The sequence below is a fragment of the Bacillus rossius genome, chromosome 1, assembly GCF_032445375.1.
Source record: "Bacillus rossius redtenbacheri isolate Brsri chromosome 1, Brsri_v3, whole genome shotgun sequence".
NCBI lineage: Eukaryota > Metazoa > Arthropoda > Insecta > Phasmatodea > Bacillidae > Bacillus > Bacillus rossius.
Window position 1 is genome coordinate 150,064,597 of NC_086330.1, and position 19,617 is coordinate 150,084,213.

General features: G+C 37.2%; 1 protein-coding gene across 4 annotated transcripts in view; it reads left to right on the forward strand.

The window, feature by feature from the left end:
- The window catches only part of LOC134546281 (xaa-Pro aminopeptidase 3), a 53,400-nt gene that overhangs the window by 20,944 nt on the left and 12,839 nt on the right, over nucleotides 1–19,617 (forward strand). For all 4 annotated transcript variants that reach the window (XM_063388989.1, XM_063388987.1, XM_063388988.1 and 1 more), the window contains exons 2-5: nucleotides 657–805; nucleotides 17,465–17,968; nucleotides 18,322–18,625; nucleotides 19,007–19,248. In XM_063388989.1, the coding sequence (XP_063245059.1) occupies nucleotides 17,606–17,968; nucleotides 18,322–18,625; nucleotides 19,007–19,248 (909 nt within the window). In that variant the 5' untranslated portion in view covers nucleotides 657–805; nucleotides 17,465–17,605. The remainder of the gene's footprint in view (nucleotides 1–656; nucleotides 806–17,464; nucleotides 17,969–18,321; nucleotides 18,626–19,006; nucleotides 19,249–19,617) is intronic.

Genomic DNA, 19,617 nt, shown 5'->3' on the forward strand with positions numbered 1-19,617 from the left:
AATGTATGTCAATTATTATACTAAGTAAAATTAAAAATTTTATACACATTTTATATTAATATTGAATGGAGTATTTTTTTTTATTTTTCCATTTGATGAAAATTATACTTTACCAACCGTATTTATATCACTCCAGCCCTTTTATTATTTAATTTCTTTTAATTAAAGTTAGTTTTTTACTACGCCAAGCAAGTATAACTTATAACGCATATGTACATATGTACACGCACCCTTTATTTTTTTTTTAATGTTTGATTGTTATGCACTTTTGTTCTCTAGTTTGAGTCACCTCGTAACTTTAGCATTCTTTAATTTTTTTGGTTCTCTGTTTTATTGTTTTGTACTGCTTTGAAACCCTATTATTCTGCTTTGTGAACCTTTCTTTCAACTTTGAAGTATACAGGATACAAGGATTTTACCTACCTTGTCACCATCCCTTCTAGGGTTCAACTCCTTTTCAGAGTAAGTGTACAAAATGTTAATTATACATTTTTTTGTACATTATGACGTGTATCCACCTAGGTCAGTAACATAAGTTACGTTATATTCTGTAAAGTATGTAAGCATAAGGTACCTCTAACCTCTCTGTGTATCAATGCCAAGTTATTTTGATCCTTTTTAACTTGAAGTGAATTTTTTTCTTTCTCTGTAAACAGTTAGCATAGGCTGCACAGAGTCCTGCGCTGCATTTTCGAAAAAAGCTGCTGCTCCCAAAACCACTGAGGCTGAGAAATGCAAAGACGACCCTCCTCCTTTGGGTCAGCCCACACCGAGCACACATCCTCACCTCTTACAGAATGGAGAGGTAAAATATTTTAAAGGATATTTTATTTTTTATTTTAACGTTTAAAGCTGTTTGCTGCTATGTACTTGCTGGTTCTTTGTTTATGGACCACAGTGCTATTGAGTTACCAGTTGGTAAATCTGCCTTTAGGCAGTAGACATTATAAGAAATTATGTGACCTAGCCTACTAGTTTGAAAGAGAGCCCATGCTCAAAAAGAGTCAAAAGAAAATTTAAGACATTAACGTACCAAGTAAATAAAACCAGCTTGAACAGTATTGATATTCATTTAAACAACTATGCTTGAGGGTATGAGTACCTTTAACAGCAAGTATAATATACTAGCTGCAGTACCCGGTGTTGCCCTGGCTGAACACAGGGTGATATATTATACGCGAGTTAAAGCGAAATAGATAGCGTTACATGACAGTGTGGTGGACATAGAGAAATTACACACAATTGCTGTTTGTATGTGTATGAACTATGATTTTCTGTTTACCCATGGCGATCATTGAGCGGTTTAGAAGTTGGTGCGCTGCAGCCATCTAGCGCTGAGTTACAAAAAAATGGATAGCACAAAAACATGCTCAATTTAAAAACACTTTGATATGCTAAGTTTCATGGCGATCGGTCAAACGCCAGCAGAGTTTATCAACGTCATACATACCAGCATCCAATTTTATATATATATATATATATATATATATATATATATATATATATATATATATATGTGTGTGTGTGTGTGTGTGTGTGTGTGTATACACACACACTTTTGAAGTACTGATGGGTAATTTGTGATACAGTCTGTTCAGTCATGTTTCATTTACTAGTGTAATTTATATTTTTTTATTTGGAAGTAAGAATTTTTTTAAAAAGTTACTACTATTAAATTAATACAAATAAATTTTCAAATAATAATTGGATGTGTGGGTGAATTCTGTAGAGCAGTAATTAACAAATAAATTGATACAGGCATAAAAATCACATACTTTGAATAATTCTTGTAATTGGAAAGATTGATTTAAAACATTTGAAATTATGCCATTGCTGGTTTTTACTGTATGTCATGAAGAAACCACAAGAATGAACAAAAAAACACATAGAAAGCAAGCCAAAATCAGTCAATTTCAAATGTTAACACACAGGCAGTGCAGAAAAATCAGTTGAAGGAATTAGTCGGAAAAAATGTCACATCACAGAGGAACAGTGAGCTGATGACGACAAAACTGTTGAAACATGAACAGAAAATACAGACAAAACAACCTTGGGCAACTCAAGGACAAACAGACGAACACAAAGTTGATAAATAACAGATAATCTGGACAACACGACGACAGAACAACAATGCACTGGCGAATCTAGCGAACTAAACTGATATTCTGGACAACATGATATGATGACACAGACATGCAGATATTCTGTACAACACGATGACAACAGTTAATACAAACAGTGCGACATTTCAGGAACTTACATCTGTTCCTGTCATTAGGCACAAACAGACTGATAGTGGACATTGGAAAAACAGGTGTTTATATGGGTTGCAAATCAACAACCCTTGGAGCAAGACACCAGCCAATAACCTAAGCTCTTACTTGGGCGACCATTCAGGTGAGTGCTCGCCTGTCATTAGCTGTGCCAGGAGATAGGGTCAAACACATACAAATGCCTGTTTTCCTAATGTCCACTATCAGTCTGTTGATGAAGGGAACATATGCCAGTTTCCGAATCATCACAACTGTCTGTCTTAGGAAGCCTACTGTGTATTTTTGCCATCTTCGTTGTGTTGCCCAACATCAGGGTTGGCACGTTTAAAACAAAATGTTTAAAACCATATGTTCAAAATTGTTTATAACAATACACTCTGAATAAAACAAGTTTAAAACAATGTTTAAAACATTCTGTTCTAAACATGTTTTTTTATATGTATTTTAAAAATGTTTTATTTCTTACGAAAACGAATACTGCTTATTGACATTTTCATCGCAAGCATCACTGTCTCATTGTAAGTCACCAATTGTGATAAATATCCAGACTAGGATGTGAAGTTTTGAAGTGAAACACTTTCCTCACTTAAACATAAAATACCAGCACTGCTTGGGGTCAAACCAGTCATACCTTTTAGGGTGCCAGTTCCACTAAGTTCATCTAACCTAATTAAAATTTGTTTTTGTTAGTTAAGTGCACCGAAAACAGTTACAAGTTTGGCAGCCTTCTCTTTTCCTAGCCGGTTCCTTACAGTACTATGCACAAACCCGAATGTGGAGAAAATACGTTCAATACCAGCTGACGAAGCTACTGCACTGTGTAACTGATTTGCCAGGTGCAGAGTTGCATGATGAGTACTTTTCTCCAAAGCCATCCACCATACTAGAGGTTTAATCTCTTTTAGTGTTACAGGACTGAATAAGTATTATCTTTGAAAGATTTGTGCAATGGGAGTGCATGACTTGATGTAAGCTTTTGGACATACGCCATTGCTAAGCACAAGTATGTCTGTAGAAGAAAACTACAAAAATCACAAATGACAAAAACACAAATAAAGCAAAAAATTGCTGTTGTCAGGATATAACACCACACAATACTCCACAACAGGAATTTGGTCACACCTGTGTTTTCGTACCATGTGCGTCTCTGCCTGAGGACAGGAGCAGATTGCAGTTCCCGAAACGTCGCTTGTTTCTGTTTAAGAAAACTGTCATGTTTGTTTCGTCTTTTCGTTTTGTCGTGTTTTTGTCTCATTTTGACTGTTGTGCTGAATTTTTTTGGGTTCATTATTTTTGTGCTGTCATCATTTGTGGGTTTTTTTTGCGTTCTTTTTTGAAAAACTATTGTATTTGTTTCGTCTTTTCGTTTTGCTGTGTTTTTGTCTCGTTTCAACTGTTTGCTGAATGTTTTGATTTCAGTATTTTTGTGCTATCATCATTTGTGGGGGTTTTTTCGTTCTGTTAGTCCATTTTTCTTTGTTTCGCTGACCATATTCCTGTTGTGGAGTATTGTGGTGTTTATATCCGGACAACAGCAATTGTTTGCTTTATTTGTTTTTTTGTCATTTGTGTTTTTTGTAGTTTTCTTCTACAGACATACTTGTGCTTAGCAATGGCGTATGTCCAAAAGCTTACATAAAGTCAGGACTGAATAAGTACTCCTTGAAAGGTGAACTTTTTGCCTTGTACTTAATAATATCCGGAATGGCTACAGTCAGGGAAAACCGGGAAATGCCAGTGAATTCCATATTCAAAAATGTGTAGCAATATACCTTATACCTGATGGGACTTCTGCTGAAACCATATGTGCAAAACATATTGTGGTGGTTTTGATTAAAATTAAAAACAAAAAAAGTTTAAACTTAAAAAACTCTTTAAAACATAACAAACTTTTTAAAACAAAAAAAAACAGTTTAAAACAATAAAAAACATGTTTTTTGATTTTAAAAAAAAAAAAACTGTTTTTTTCCCAACCCTGCCCAACATATGTGTTTGTGCCATCGTTGCTGTGCTATCTATTTAGTTTCAGTATTGGGTTCGCCTGTTTTGTGTTGTCCAGTTTATGTTTTGTATTACCTTTTGGTTTGTTTGTCAATGTGTTGTCCAAGGTTGTTGTTTGTCTGCAATTTCTGTTCTTGTTATAACTGTCTCGTCAGCCCTCTGTTCGTCCGTGCCATTTTTTTTTTTTCCGATTAATATCTTCCACTGAGTTTTCTGTGCTGTCTTTGTGTTTAACATTTGACATTGGCTGATTTTGGCTTGCTTTTTGTGTGTTTGTACATGCATCTTTCTTATTCATTCTTGTGATTTCTTTATGACACACAGTGAAAAAAAATCACTGGTGTATGCCCATAATGTGTTTTAAATAAGGTGTAAAAGTTATTTAAATTTTTGAATTATATATTTTTTAAAATATACATACTTATATTTTTATATATTATTAGGTAGATATGAGCTGAACCATACTGTGCGCAAGGTATGTTCAAAACGTCACAGCATCCTTCAAGCTGAACCAGCCAAGGATGATTTAAAAAAAATTGTAAAAAACAAGGTTTCTTAAGAAAGCAGGAGGTGTAGGGGTAATTACGGCGCACCATCTAAAGGATAACCCAAGATCTATGCAAGACTAATATTTATTCACATTAGCAACAACCTCTAACATAACAAATATATAAACCGATGTCTCAAGCGTAGCAATGAATTAAAGGTTAATACATTAAGTTGTATTCTTAGTAGTCCATCATGATTAAATGATTTAAGAAAGTTATCCTAGCTTTTACCATAAAGACACACATACGATACGCAAGACATACGTGTATACAACTAGGCATACTTTAAACAATACATCTAGATCATGGCGCTAAAAAATATCAGGTGGTGACGCAATCGGTAAACGATATTAGAAACCAATATCTGTAAACCAGCCTACTTTAACCAGGTATTTATAATGTTTCCCAGTGACCTGCAGTCAGACCAGATATTTAAATCAAAATCACAACACACTAAATATTGACGGCGCGCGAGCCATATGGTCATGGGCGAAGAGAGAACAACTGATAATAAACGAGAACTTAGAACGAGGCCAACGAAAGGGAAAATTGACAAACACAACTTTAGGTAAACTAGCCACTTGTATCAGCAAACAGAATAAGCTGCATAGTGAAATAAAAACGTGGATGTTAGAGTGTAAGAGAATCGAACTAGGACCAAATGAATAAAGTTTCCAAGGAATAATTCTTAGAAGACCCTGAAGTTGAAAGTGTGTAGTCTATGGCAAAAAGATGTGTTATATCAGTTATACCTTGGTTGTCCTCTTTACAATCAAAACAATTAAATACATAATATTCGCTCCTGAAATATACAATTAATATTACAATCATAATAAAAATAATAATATTATAACTGTAAACAGTTGTACTGGTTACACACTACATACCAACACACACTTTATTAAAGTTCTATGTTACTCACGCCCATGACCACGGCTTCGACGTCACCAAGTGCACAAGTGCACACACCAAACGTCAAGGCAGACTGCAGGTAGCGACACCGCTAGTAGCGGGTTTATATACTAATTACCTAGGGGCGGAGTAAGCACACAGGGGAGAGGGGAAGGAAGGGGGGAAGGACCCCGAACCGTCCAGACTGAACTGGCTTGACCGAGCACACTCCAGCGGAGGGGAGGCAAGGAGGGGCAAGGGAGGTGAGAAGGAAGCAACCACAGACACAGAGAGCGCAGTCACGTAGCAGCCGGAGGACAGTGAGACATGAGTAGACACGTAGCAGCCGGCGGACAGGTGAGACATGCGTAAGCACGGCTCAGAGCATTTAATATTACCTGGTACTGAAATTGTATAATTATAAAAAGGAAAAATAGAGTTTGTTTTGCTTAGTTTATTGCATCTATTTGATTTTGTCTGAATGACATGGTGTATAAAACTATCTAATATGTTACAAAAAAAAAAGCAAATTAATAAGCAAATAACATATCTCTTTTATATTTTTATTTTATTAACACCACGGGTTCTGTAGTGTAGTAGTGTAGCTGGTCAGCAATCTTCACGTGTAAAAAAGAGAAAAGATGTTGTGAACACTAATTTTACAAATACCTGTGTATATTTATTGAAATTAACTTAACTATTTGTTGCTGGAATGGAGAGGATGGGAAAGGGACCACAGTGGCTACCAATGGTTTGATTCTTGGAGCATTCAAACTTGGATTTTTGGTGAAGAGAACTTGGTGGACCCATCAGTGCTTTGTTTCCATCACGTCACCCATCGTCTTGAATTACTCAGAGGTGGACGAGACATTAAGCCACACTTCAACCTTCATTCTTTTGTGGAATGAAAGGGTAATCAAAGACATATTGTAACAATTCTTTTAAAGAGCTTTGAGTGGTTGAGAAGCTTTTGTTGTGTCAAGGCAGCTTCATGTTTTGTTTGCTTGCTGAGTAATAACTAATAATGTAAAGTTAAGTTTATAAGTGACACATATGGTTATTATTTCTTGTATAGTGCTTATGAAAAAATACATTATTCTGAAATATTGTTACGGCCGTCGACTCACACTTATCTGTGTCGACCGTAAAGATGGAAATGAGGGGAATATGTACGTGAAATGATGATAATGAAATGAATCGTGAAGGATGAAGGGAAGGGGAATGGAAGTGAATCTACCGGGATCGTCTGTGTTCCTGAAATCGTGACGGCCCTGTCATGAGTATCAGGTTCTGGGGGCGGTTCCACCACTCGTGTTTTTCCTTAATTATCCTTAAGGTAGGGTGACGAGTCCCTATTTGCAAAACATTTTAAATAAAGAGGTTAAGGGTGAACGTTTCCACAAGAACATGTTTATTTCTGCAGTTTCAACTGACATTTTATTCAACACATGTAATCCTCTACTTTCTGTGTCTTTTATAATTACAATTTATAACATTCTATTTATCACACATAAATTACACATAATTACTGAACCATAGTTGTGCCTATCAGGGATGCTGTCGTTAATAAATAAACCGTGCTGTCGGCCATTTCCTAGAGCTTATTCTTGACCTCATTTGTCTCTTACTGTTTTGTGCAGTTACCAACTGTTGCAGACTAATTTCTCCCAAGTTACGTGACGGTTTTAAATTAATTTATTATTCATAATTTCTATTGAGTTATTGTTGAAATGCGTATTCTTAGTTTTTGAAATGAGAGAAAGAGATATCGAATATTACCAGCTACATGGGCATAAGGCTGTTGTGCTGCGGTCTAGTGTTAAACCATCGTCGCATCGTGACTGGTCACTCACCAATCGTCGTGTCGTCTCGGCGGCGGAGTAGCGTGGCTTCCAACTGACTCTGTGACTCTGACTTCTCGAATAAAATCTCCCCGTATAAGAAGCCCGTTTTGACCCTGTTTGCGTCTGTTTATTAATAACATAAACAGTTCCGCTTCGGCGCCGCTTCTGACGTCATTACACACTCCCCCTCCTTCCCTGTGCCTATGACCGAGTTTCGCTGCGCTGTGATCAAGGTCGCGCCCGCTGAGCGCGAGTGGCAACTCCCCTGTTTGTTTCCGTGGCCGTGTTATGCTTGCGTTAGCAAACATTCCCCCCAACTCCTACTTCACCTGTCCTTCAATGTTTCCTGCTGCGTTTGTCATTTCCTCATCGTGTCCCGCCGTTCCTGATAGTCTGGCTAGCTATTAAAAAACAAAAAAGCTTTCCCTGGTATCCTACAGTATTTTCGGCCGTTACAATATCCCCTCCACAACAGCGGTGTGTCCTCACGCCGATAGGTTTACTTTACTATTTACATTATTATACCATTTTATAAAACTCTTTTTTTTCTTTTGGGTAAGGACATGCAGCTATTGGAGTATTACCTCTTTACATAAATTTACTTATGGTAACTCTCCTAGGTTCAACTATGGTTCATTTCTACACATCCATATTCACACCCTTGATCAGTCTTATTGTTTACAGGATTTCATTTCCTCTTAGAGTTAAACTAAAACAATTTCACTTTATACAATTTCCGGGTAGGCGTCTGTGTCTCGGGGTTCTGGTTTGGTTACTGCCCCCACATGGGTGTCTTTACATATGCTGCACCAGCCCTTCCGATTCCAATTAGAACAGCCTCCCTGCTGCCTACGACAAACATACCTGGTTACATATTCCTTTCTTACTTTGGTTTAAATAAGTCGGAGAGAGAGATAGTTTTCCATTTGAACTGACAAACACTTCGCCCCTTATTCTTATCCTCCCCTGCAAATTATTACTAAGTCTGGGATTTTAAGGATGGGTTGGGAAGAGTCTTAACGTTTTTCACTCTTCTCTGTTCACTGTGTAGCTAACAGTTCGTTTAACAGTTCATGAGTGTCTATCACTTGTGTATTTCACTGATGTCTTGTGCTTTCGGTTGACTCTTGACGCACACTCGGCCGTAGTGTATGGCGTGTTGTGTCTTCCTACCAGCTGTTTCATCTTCTTCTGCTGCGGACTAGTCTCTTGGGGTCAGCTCACCTTCCTGTCTGCTTACTGCTGGAGTAGGGGCTGATGCTTCCCTAGATGAGTCTCAGGTCTGTGGGTGTAGAACAGTACTCTACAGGCTTCTTCTGTAGCATCCCTGGAGGTTGCTGGGCTTAACTTCTTTCCTCTGGCCTGGAGTTTCTGCTCGACGTCTTGTGTGCACTGGGTCAGTTGTGCTGTTGTCTTCCGTGGTTTCTCTTCTATAACTTTAAACATCTTCTCGTATAGAAGTCTCTGAACACTCTACACTTGTAGTTTATTTTGTTGTTGCACGTTTTTGGTTAAAAGATTTGTAACTTTATATAGGGTAAGGATAACTGGATCTCCCACCCTTTGTCTTAGTTGCAACTCTACTTTTCAAATTAATTCTATTATTTTACTTTATTCCCTAATTATTCTCATGGATTCTATCTTTCTCAGACTTATTTTGTTAATTATATTTTAACTTTCCATAGTTATTTTGATTACCCCTTGCTTCTTTAATGTACATTGTTTTCTCTTAACCTGATATGGTTTTACAATTTTATTAAAGTCTAACTTAACCTAACAATTCAATTATTCTATAACATTTTGACCCTTATCTTTATAATGTAACCCTGTATCATTCTTATTTTCTAATTTTTATCATTGTTTACTTTGTAACAAACTTTACATAATGTTATAACTTCCTCCCTACATAGCTTCATAACTTTATAACTATATATCTGGTCGACCAGTTAACATTCTTTATCTCCTTACATAAAATAATAAATTAACAACTTAACCTACGTTTATGCTTCCTTTATTGGTTTATACATTATAATTACTCATTTTTATACCTTATAGTTATTTATTTATTATACTTCTTCTTCTTCTACTCTTAACCATATGTGATACTTGTTTCCCTCCTCATCTTTAAATGTTGCCCTAACCCTCCCTTGACCTTGAATAATCGTTAGAGGATTATTCCCACAGGGTGTCTGTTCTTCTTCCTTGGAAGGTGACTCCTCCGTGACCTGGTTCGTTTGGGATCGGCATCTGGCTTTAAACAATCTCCACAAAACAAATATTAACAATACCATCGCTATTAGTGTTACTGATACACATGAGGTTGTTCTAACACAAATAATCCCTCTGCGTTTTCCGCTGCCGCTTTGGGCAACACTCCAATTCCTACTAGAAATGGATTTCTGATAGTAATTAAAAGCTATAACATACTTACTATTCCTAATGCCAAAGTTTGTAAGTTTCTATAATAATACTGCACATATCCATACGGTTCCTTGAGGTCAACTGGTGAACTTTGTTTATACGTTTCAAATGATACATTTAAGTGGGGAATGGCAGAAGGCCAGTTCTCTTATAAACAATCTGTTAAGTGTGGGAAAATTGTCTTTGTGGAAGTGAAATGTGATGGGAAATGCAAATGTTTTAATTTCGACCAAGCTGCTGGAATAACATGAATCATCTCAAATTTCGTTGTAGTCTGGTAATCACAAGGGTATGTTTCATCTATTTTCAACTCTCCCTCCAGATACATTTGACAGTCACATGGTACAGCCACATCTAAAGCTCCTGGGCATCCCCTTTCGCTTAAGAACTGACTTTGATTTGGACTTTTGCTACACCTTAATTCCATTCCTTCCTACAGTGTTGGTTTGAATTTAATTTCTGAGGCCATGTTATTCTAAAATGCAATGGTGCGGAGGATGTGTACAATTTAGCTCTACTTATCGGTTGGAACTGCGCCTCGGTGATGACTCCCACTGGTGGTTGGGTGGCTGTCTCCTGCAGGATACTGGCGGTTTTCCAGCATTATTAGGATCAGTATCATCCTCCCGTTCATCATCGTGCTGACTGCTCTTTTTATTTCCTGTATACTTAAAATCATAGTTTTAACATCACCATAATTTTTTTTTATCCTGTTCACTTAAAAATTATACTTTTAGTCGGTCGAAACCCTTTAATTTATTTTTTTATTTAGGCCTACTTGTTTTTCTTCTCATCTTTAAATTCTGCTTCAAATGTTAATCCTAACTTACGACCTACCATCTATTTCTTATTCATTACATTATTTATGTTACCATAAGATTCCCATGATTCCTATCAAAGAAATTCTTTCTCAAAAAAATGTTCTTATGACTCATAACTTAACAAAATAAACTTAACTTTTACCCTAAACTTAACTCATTAATCATTCTTAGTTACTTTCTATATGTAAACTTTAGTACTTACTTAAAAAACTACCTATTTCTTTTTACCTCTTAATCTCTTTCCATTATTAAAATAACGACCATGTTACTTTGCTTCTTAAAACCTCTCTTCTTTTTTTTTCCCCAATTAAATTAGACATCTCATAACAATAAAAATTCTGCCTATACTCTTCTTATGGGTGTCCAACACAACAACAAAATTTCTTAAGTTTCCTTATACTTAATTATGTAATGCAAATCCCCTCTGTGGTGCCTGTACCCTTTAGGCCTACCACCTTCTTACATCATGACAACTCTTATTCCTCAGGGTCTGTCTTCACAATCCCAAATCAAATATCTGAAATAAATATAAAAATTTTATCATTTTAAGAAAACCCAAAATTAACTCTGAACGTACTATGGAGCCTGGAAATCTTAATATCCCACAGCAGCTAACATGATTAAATCCCATGGTACTCCAGGTTTACATAACCTGTGCCCAAAAATTAAAGCATACCAGGCTTTCCCCTGCACTGATTTTACAGCAACACGCAATCTTTAGGGCCCCTGATCTGCGATCAGTCCCAAGGAGTTTTCACCCAACCCCTCTCTAAACAAGTGCCTACCGCATTCCTTTCAAATGGCTATCGGTTTTACAGCATTTTTTTGGGATCCGACCATCAAGTTAGGGCTAATAGAACACTAAACCTCCATAATTCCAAACTAATGTAAATCAATTAAACTTTCTCTCAATTTCCTTAAAATCCAAAAAAAAATATTCAAACATGCCAAAGAAATTTCCAAAAAAAAATTCATAATCTTATCTTCAAACAATTAAAAAATAAAATAGATAGATTACTTTTTCTGTTTTCTCCTTAATAACAGTAAACAAATATCACTTAATGAATTAAACTTTGCTTACTGACTCAAAACATAAAATCAATCATTCTTCCTAACTAATAGACAACCAATTTCTTAAAATCTCACTGTCTCTCACTGTTAAACTCCACTGGCTGAATATCTTAATAAATACAAAAACAATTATCTAACATCTTAAAGAAACTCCTCCCCAATTATTCAACTTACTTCCCATTAATGCCAAAAATCTTATTTACGAAACAAATTTATTTTAAATTATAACTCTGTTAACCTACAATCGTAAAATTATCTTTAATTAATAAACACTTGCATTTTATCAAGTACTTAAATTAAACTTAGACCGATACTTACAGCTACGAACTTAAAATTCAGTCTTAATTTACGAACCGTAAATTTAACTATTAAACTACATATATCCCGTTCTAACTTCAACATGGACGTAATCTCCCTATAGACTCTTCAAAATAAATAACTTCTGTATGCTGCTCCGATTCTTATTTTTAACAAATGTATTCTCCTCACGTAATAATCCCCGATAAACTCCAATAAACTCAACGACTTAAAAAAACTTATTACGTAAAACTTTATCCTTATTGTAAATAAACACCTGGTTCTTCAAAAAAAATCTCAAATACTTCCTCCACTTAGACTAAAATCTGTAACCCTGAAGTAAACACTTGTTAACCTATCAGAAACTGAAACTACACTTAATAATAAACAATAAATATCTCCATTTCTTAAACTTAAATTATTTTCCTCAGAATCTGAACTATCTGAAGTAACTACTGGTTTCACTTCCTTATTATTCCTCACTACTCTACCTTTTGTTTCCCTAAACATTTATAACCCTTGTATAAATTATACTATTTCCAATTACTAGTTAGATTCTCTGGACATTTAATGTTTAACCTAACCTAGGAATTTCTTAACCTCTACACTAAAATTAAATTCTCTCTCTCTCACTTCAAACCTTCATATAATATTTATTCCTATTTATTAACCTCCTTAAAAAATCATTACTGGGCCAACTTTCAAAAATTACTTAATTTCTGTACCATTATGAAGAATGGGTGTATCTCTTAATTTATAGCTGTGGCTTATCCACATGTAACACGGCACTAAACACCATTCGTAGACGTGTCTAACATGATTAGATAGCCGGCGCCTAGCACCATTTGTTACGGCCGTCGACTCACACTTATCTGTGTCGACCGTAAAGATGGAAATGAGGGGAATATGTACGTGAAATGATGATAATGAAATGAATCGTGAAGGATGAAGGGAAAGGGAATGGAAGTGAATCTACCGGGATCGTCTGTGTTCCTGAAATCGTGACGGCCCTGTCATGAGTATCAGGTTCTGGGGGCGGTTCCACCACTCGTGTTTTTCCTTAATTATCCTTAAGGTAGGGTGACGAGTCCCTATTTGCAAAACATTTTAAATAAAGAGGTTAAGGGTGAACGTTTCCACAAGAACATGTTTATTTCTGCAGTTTCAACTGACATTTTATTCAACACATATAATCCTCTACTTTCTGTGTCTTTTATAATTACAATTTATAACATTCTATTTATCACACATAAATTACACATAATTACTGAACCATAGTTGTGCCTATCAGGGATGCTGTCGTTAATAAATAAACCGTGCTGTCGGCCATTTCCTAGAGCTTATTCTTGACCTCATTTGTCTCTTACTGTTTTGTGCAGTTACCAACTGTTGCAGACTAATTTCTCCCAAGTTACGTGACGGTTTTAAATTAATTTATTATTCATAATTTCTATTGAGTTATTGTTGAAATGCGTATTCTTAGTTTTTGAAATGAGAGAAAGAGATATCGAATATTACCAGCTACATGGGCATAAGGCCGTTGTGCTGCGGTCTAGTGTTAAACCATCGTCGCATCGTGACTGGTCACTCACCAATCGTCGTGTCGTCTCGGCGGCGGAGTAGCGTGGCTTCCAACTGACTCTGTGACTCTGACTTCTCGAATAAAATCTCTCCGTATAAGAAGCCCGTTTTGACCCTGTTTGCGTCTGTTTATTAATAACATAAACAGTTCCGCTTCGGCGCCGCTTCTGACGTCATTACACACTCCCCCTCCTTCCCTGTGCCTATGACCAAGTTTCGCTGCTCTGTGATCAAGGTCGCGCCCGCTGAGCGCGAGTGGCAACTCCCCTGTTTGTTTCCGTGGCCGTGTTATGCTTGCGTTAGCAAACATTCCCCCCAACTCCTACTTCACCTGTCCTTCAATGTTTCCTGCTGCGTTTGTAATTTCCTCATCGTGTCCCGCCGTTCCTGATAGTCTGGTTAGCTATTAAAAAACAAAAAAAAGCTTTCCCTGGTATCCTACAGTATTTTAGGCCGTTACAATATTTTATGGTTGAAGATTAAAACATTAAGTAGATGCCTTATACACATGCAAGAGGTAAGATTTTAGAGCTTTTAAAAAAGTCTACAAACTAAATTATTATTATTATGTATTCTCTTTAAGCATCATTGAAGAAGATAATTTGATAGCTACTAGAGAGTTTATTTATTTTATATTCTTCTTTATTTATAGTTAAATTTTTCACTATCTAGATTGTATATTGCAAAAATGTTGAGCAATGTCATCTGCGAATAATTTTTAGTAACATTATTTCGATAGTGATCAATATCAGGAAAGTATTGGTTTTTTTATTATTTATTTCCATGTCACATTTGTCCATGTTTACAGATAAAATGAAGGATGGATTGAGTTTAAAGATCATTAGAGTCAAGACAGTTAAAGATGATACATGTCAGTTTCTCTGATGTGAATCAGGTTAGACACGGGTGCTAACTTGTTTATGTTGCCAAATGTATGTTCTATCCTTAATGATTAAACAAGTAAATATGATGGTTGTGTGTGTCTATTTGAGTTTACAAATGCATGGTTGCTACAGGACTAGAAAACCGGGAAAACCGGGAAATGTCAGGGAAATTAAAATGGTCAGGGAATTCCTGGAAATGTCAGGGAAAATTCTATGAATTCTGGAAATTTTAAAGTTGCGTATAATTCAAACAAAGATTTGTTTTGATGCGCTCGTAGCGCTACCGAACAACTCCGCTAAAAGGCTGCTGCTTAAGGCACACGATAACTGCAACTTTTTTTTTTACTTGGTCTACGATTGTCTGTTGCAATAGGCTGTTACAACCACCCACCATAACTTCTGGCCAATCCAGACACTCGTTTGTTCACTAGCGAATCCAGGCCTTCATTTGTTCGTGTTTTGCTCCTTTATAATTTGCCCTTGAGACTTTGTATTATGTTCCGTTCCATGCAGTGAACTACAGAACGGGCATGGCGTTGTTTATCTTTTGAAGGCTATTTTCACGTGGAATAAGGTGAGTACAAAGCTTATTACGTGAATTTCAATGCATTGTATCAGGTGAAGTTAGTTTTTGATGCGATCATAAGAAAATAAAGTGCACTTGATAAAGAGGCATACCAATTCTCATTTTAAAAACTACCAAGCTGATACGAAAACACGTGGTTTTTGTGTGCGGTTATGTTTTATGCATTTTTTCTACCTATTTTTTTTAATTACTTTTTTTTCAACCGTTATAATCCATGAGTTCTGTTGCGTGACACTTACATTGTGTATAAAAAATATGCATAACTGAACATGTTTTTCCCCCAGAATCGTTAGTTAACATTGTAAGATTGTAAGAGTATTGCATGTTGTAATGCTGCTATTGTAATTCTCTAAGTAGGCCCATTATATTGCTAGGTGTGAATTTGTAATAGTAGTTTTTGTATTTGTGTAGTTATATTTTTTTAAGAATTCATAAACAATAATGTTTTAACCTAACCAGAAAATATTAATATGTAGTTTTTTTTTAGCTTAGAGATGTCGAAGAAAACTACTTTTAAGGAGAATTGGCTCAAGGAGCCACAGTTTCAGCACTTCAAACCCTCTGCTAAAAACATAAATTCTGCGTACTGCACTTTGTGCTACAAAAGTATTCAACTCAGCAATATGGGTGAAGAGCTCTCACCAGCCATGTCAAAGGAAAAAACACATTCGCAATTCTGCCGTCAAAATAACACAAAAAAACTTATTTTACCTCATGTTGAAATTTTAATATTACATTTAATTATATGCATGTTAATATTTATGGTACGTACTTCAAAAGAAAGTCAGGGAATTTTTCTCTTAAATTTCTTAAATTCGATTTCTGTAGCAACCATGAAATAAATGTTAAATTTGTTAGTGTATGAATACTTATTTTATGGGGTGTGTATAAGTATGTATATTTTTGTGTGTACATATTGCTACGATTTATTAAAAATTAAAATAATAAATCGTCATGGGAAAAATTACTGGGTTCGTAGATGGATAGCCCAATTAAAGATTTTACTACACAGTTTTATTTATTGCCACTATTTACGTCACTGAAAAATAATCTTCTAAAAATGCCTAATAATCAATTACACTTAAAAATGTTCATTCCCCAGTCACTCAGTTTTTATACACTGCACACCTCGCTGGACCGCACCTCTGGCGCAACTCTCGCCGCAGCACCCCTCGTGGACCTCCGTCGCGGGACTCCGTCGCCGCACTCCGCTGCTGCCGTCGCACTTCCTTCGCCGAGGATCCGCTCGACGCTTTGCTCGGAACTTTGCTCAGGACTCTCGCTGCACTCGCAGCACTTTCGCGCAGACTCTCTCGCCCCAGAACTCCGCCGCACCCGCGACACTATCGCACCGGAACTGAACTCTCTGCCCTGGATCCTTCGTCCAGGGTCGTCGCCACTCCGCCCCACACGCGGCACTATCGCCCCGGAAACTCTGCCGCGGGAAAACTCCCGACTCCTCACTGACTGAAGGCCGGGGTCCCGGGCTTATATAGGCCCAGGCGCCACTTCTAGAAGTCGCGAGCACGGCTGGGGCTGTCATGTCATTCTGCGCTGACCAGACGCCAGAATTCTCGAGACATGCATCGGCGGCTCGCGTAACTCCGCAGCTCTCAGGTGTCAGATAACGTGTTAAAGGCAGAGCGTCGCTAGGGAGCGGAGGGAAGGAGGGGGGAAGTGACGACAATTGTAATCCGCCAGGCGCGCACGGTACTTCTCACGTTGCGGCGGCCACGTGACGTCAGTGGCCGTGTGGGGCTGCCAGCCAGCTCTGCACCTGCATGGTGCGGCCCTGCTCACTATCATAACAAAATCTATAAATTTAAAAAAATTAATAATAAAAAATTAAATAAAAAGACTATTAATATAGATAATTATTTTATATGCTAATCAATATACCTTTATGTGTTCTATTCTTACCATTAATTACGTGCATAATCTCATGCTATTTTTGTTATTAATTGTTGGTGTGTTTAGTTTTTTTTTTCTTTTGTCTGTCATGTCTGTCTGTAGTGCCTGCCTGCTTGTGGTGGCAGGCGAGGCCTACATATATGCTTTGCCTGCATTTTGTACCGTGTATATTTTTATGTATATGTCTGTGTTTGTATTTGTTTGATTGTTTATATCATGTTGTGCCCACCTTAAAAGTTCCTCAAATGTTGGTGGACATGGTACTAATTATAAATAAATTTGTTTTATTTTAGTGTGTACATGTATTATACTTATTTTCTAATTCTGATTTCCAGGTTTTGCCAGGCTTAAAATTAGAAGAATTTCAGGAACGAAGAAATTCTCTTCTTGAAAAAATATTTCAGTATTCAGCCCTAGACAATGAAACTTGTAGACGTCAACACTTGATTGTCATCCCATCAGCTTCCAAGGTTTACATGACAGACAAGATACCGTACGTGTTTAGACAAAACACAGATTTTTTATATTTGAGCGGGTGCTTGGAACCAGATTCCGTGCTGGTGCTGTCTGGTGCACTGGGGGAAAGTTGCTCTTCGACTTTGTTTGTCCGCAAGAAAGATCCCCATTCAGAACTTTGGGATGGCCCAAGGACCGGTGTCGAAGAGGCAGTTAAGTTTTTTGGTGTGAATGACGCAGTTCCCTTCGAAGATCTCGGAAGTTTCCTAACTTCGTTTGGGAGTAGGCATCGTGACTTCAAACTTTGGTACGATTTTGCAACTCCTGTGAATTCACAGGTTCATAAAACAATTTATGGACTAATAGGGGAAACTATGAACAAGGTTTGCTTTTTGTTTAATTTTGATGTAAATAATGTTCATGAATTTATACTACACTAGTTATCCTTTTTATTTATTAATAAAAGTCATCTCATCTATGACTAGATCATTAAAGATTATCACATTCAACGATGTAATTCATTGACATTTGAAAACAAATCGTCCATGAACTATTTAAGGAACTGTCGCAGCATTTGTCTGGAGAGATTTGGGAAACCATGAGAGTACTCTGGACTGTAATTCAGACGTCCCTAGTAGTGCCCTAGTTCAGTTAAATGTTATAAAAATTCTTAGTAGATTTTTTTAAACATTAATGAATAAGTACCTGGTAGTTGATAACGGACATGTGCTGCCAGATGTGGGAGTCGCCGAAGCTATTCGTCCAGCAGCTGCGGCTGCGCAAGTCGAGCGGTGAGGTGGCCCTGATGGAGTCGTCGTGCCGTATTGCATCGGATGCCATCGCGGCGACTGTGCGCTCATCCTTCCCAGGTGCGACAGAGCACCTGCTGTTTGCACGTGTGGACTACGAGTGCAGGGCAAGGGGGGCGGAGTACCTGGCGTACCCGCCGGTGGTGGCCGGCGGTGACCGGGCGAACATCATCCACTACATCAGCAACAACCAGGTGGTGCGGGCGGGCGAGATGGTGCTCATGGATGCTGGTAAGGTACAACTGGCTTCTAGCAGGGATCAGCTTACTGTACACAACAATAATGCAATCTTCTCATTATGTTAGAAGTTTAATTATTTTTTTATAAAGAGAATTTAAATTTTTTACTACAATTAACTCTGGGACTAAGGTAAATATGTGTATTTTTATTTCTACAGTATCAGGTGATTTTTGTGACTGTTTTTGGGGTAAAGTATTCCAAAAGCCTTTCAAATAATTTTTTTATTTGAATCTATTGTCAGTGTGTCTAACTCCAAAAAATAAATAAAATACAATCTGGAATTGGTGACTGCTTTTTGATGATTTATATTTGGATAAAAACTGTGTAGTGAATGTGTGAAGAAGTGCAGCGACGTGCCCCACTGCGGTCTAGGTTGCGAGTACCACGGCTACAGCAGCGACATCACGAGGACGTGGCCCGTGTCGGGTCGGTTCTCCCCCGCGCAGCGTGACCTCTACGAGGTAGTGCTGGCCGTGCAGTCAGATGTCCTGAGGGAGTGCCGCCACCGCCCCAGCCTGGATGCCCTCTTCCGCGCCATGTGCTGCTCACTGGGCCGATACCTGCGTGAGATCGGCCTCCTGCCGCGCCATCTCTCCGGGGAGGAGCTCGCACAGGTTAACCTACTTCAGGCTTGGCTGAATTTATTTGGTGCTCTTAAATTGCCTATTTTCATCTTATACACTACTATTTCATGAACCCATAATGACGAAAATTATATTTAGTTGGTGAAATGAAAATGGTTGAACCAATTTTTCAGAATTTAAAAAAATATTAATTTTTAAGAAAATCAAATTTTTAATTTTTTATTAAATTATTTAGTATTTTTAATAAAGCAACCTCTATCAAGTCGTACATCATAAGAAGGCTCATTAAGAAAATTTACAATGAAGCCAATTTCATCTTTCTACTACCAGCCAATTATTTTTGTAAATCAGAAACATGAAAAACCTGAGGTGTACATTCATTTAATATAGCAGTAAGGG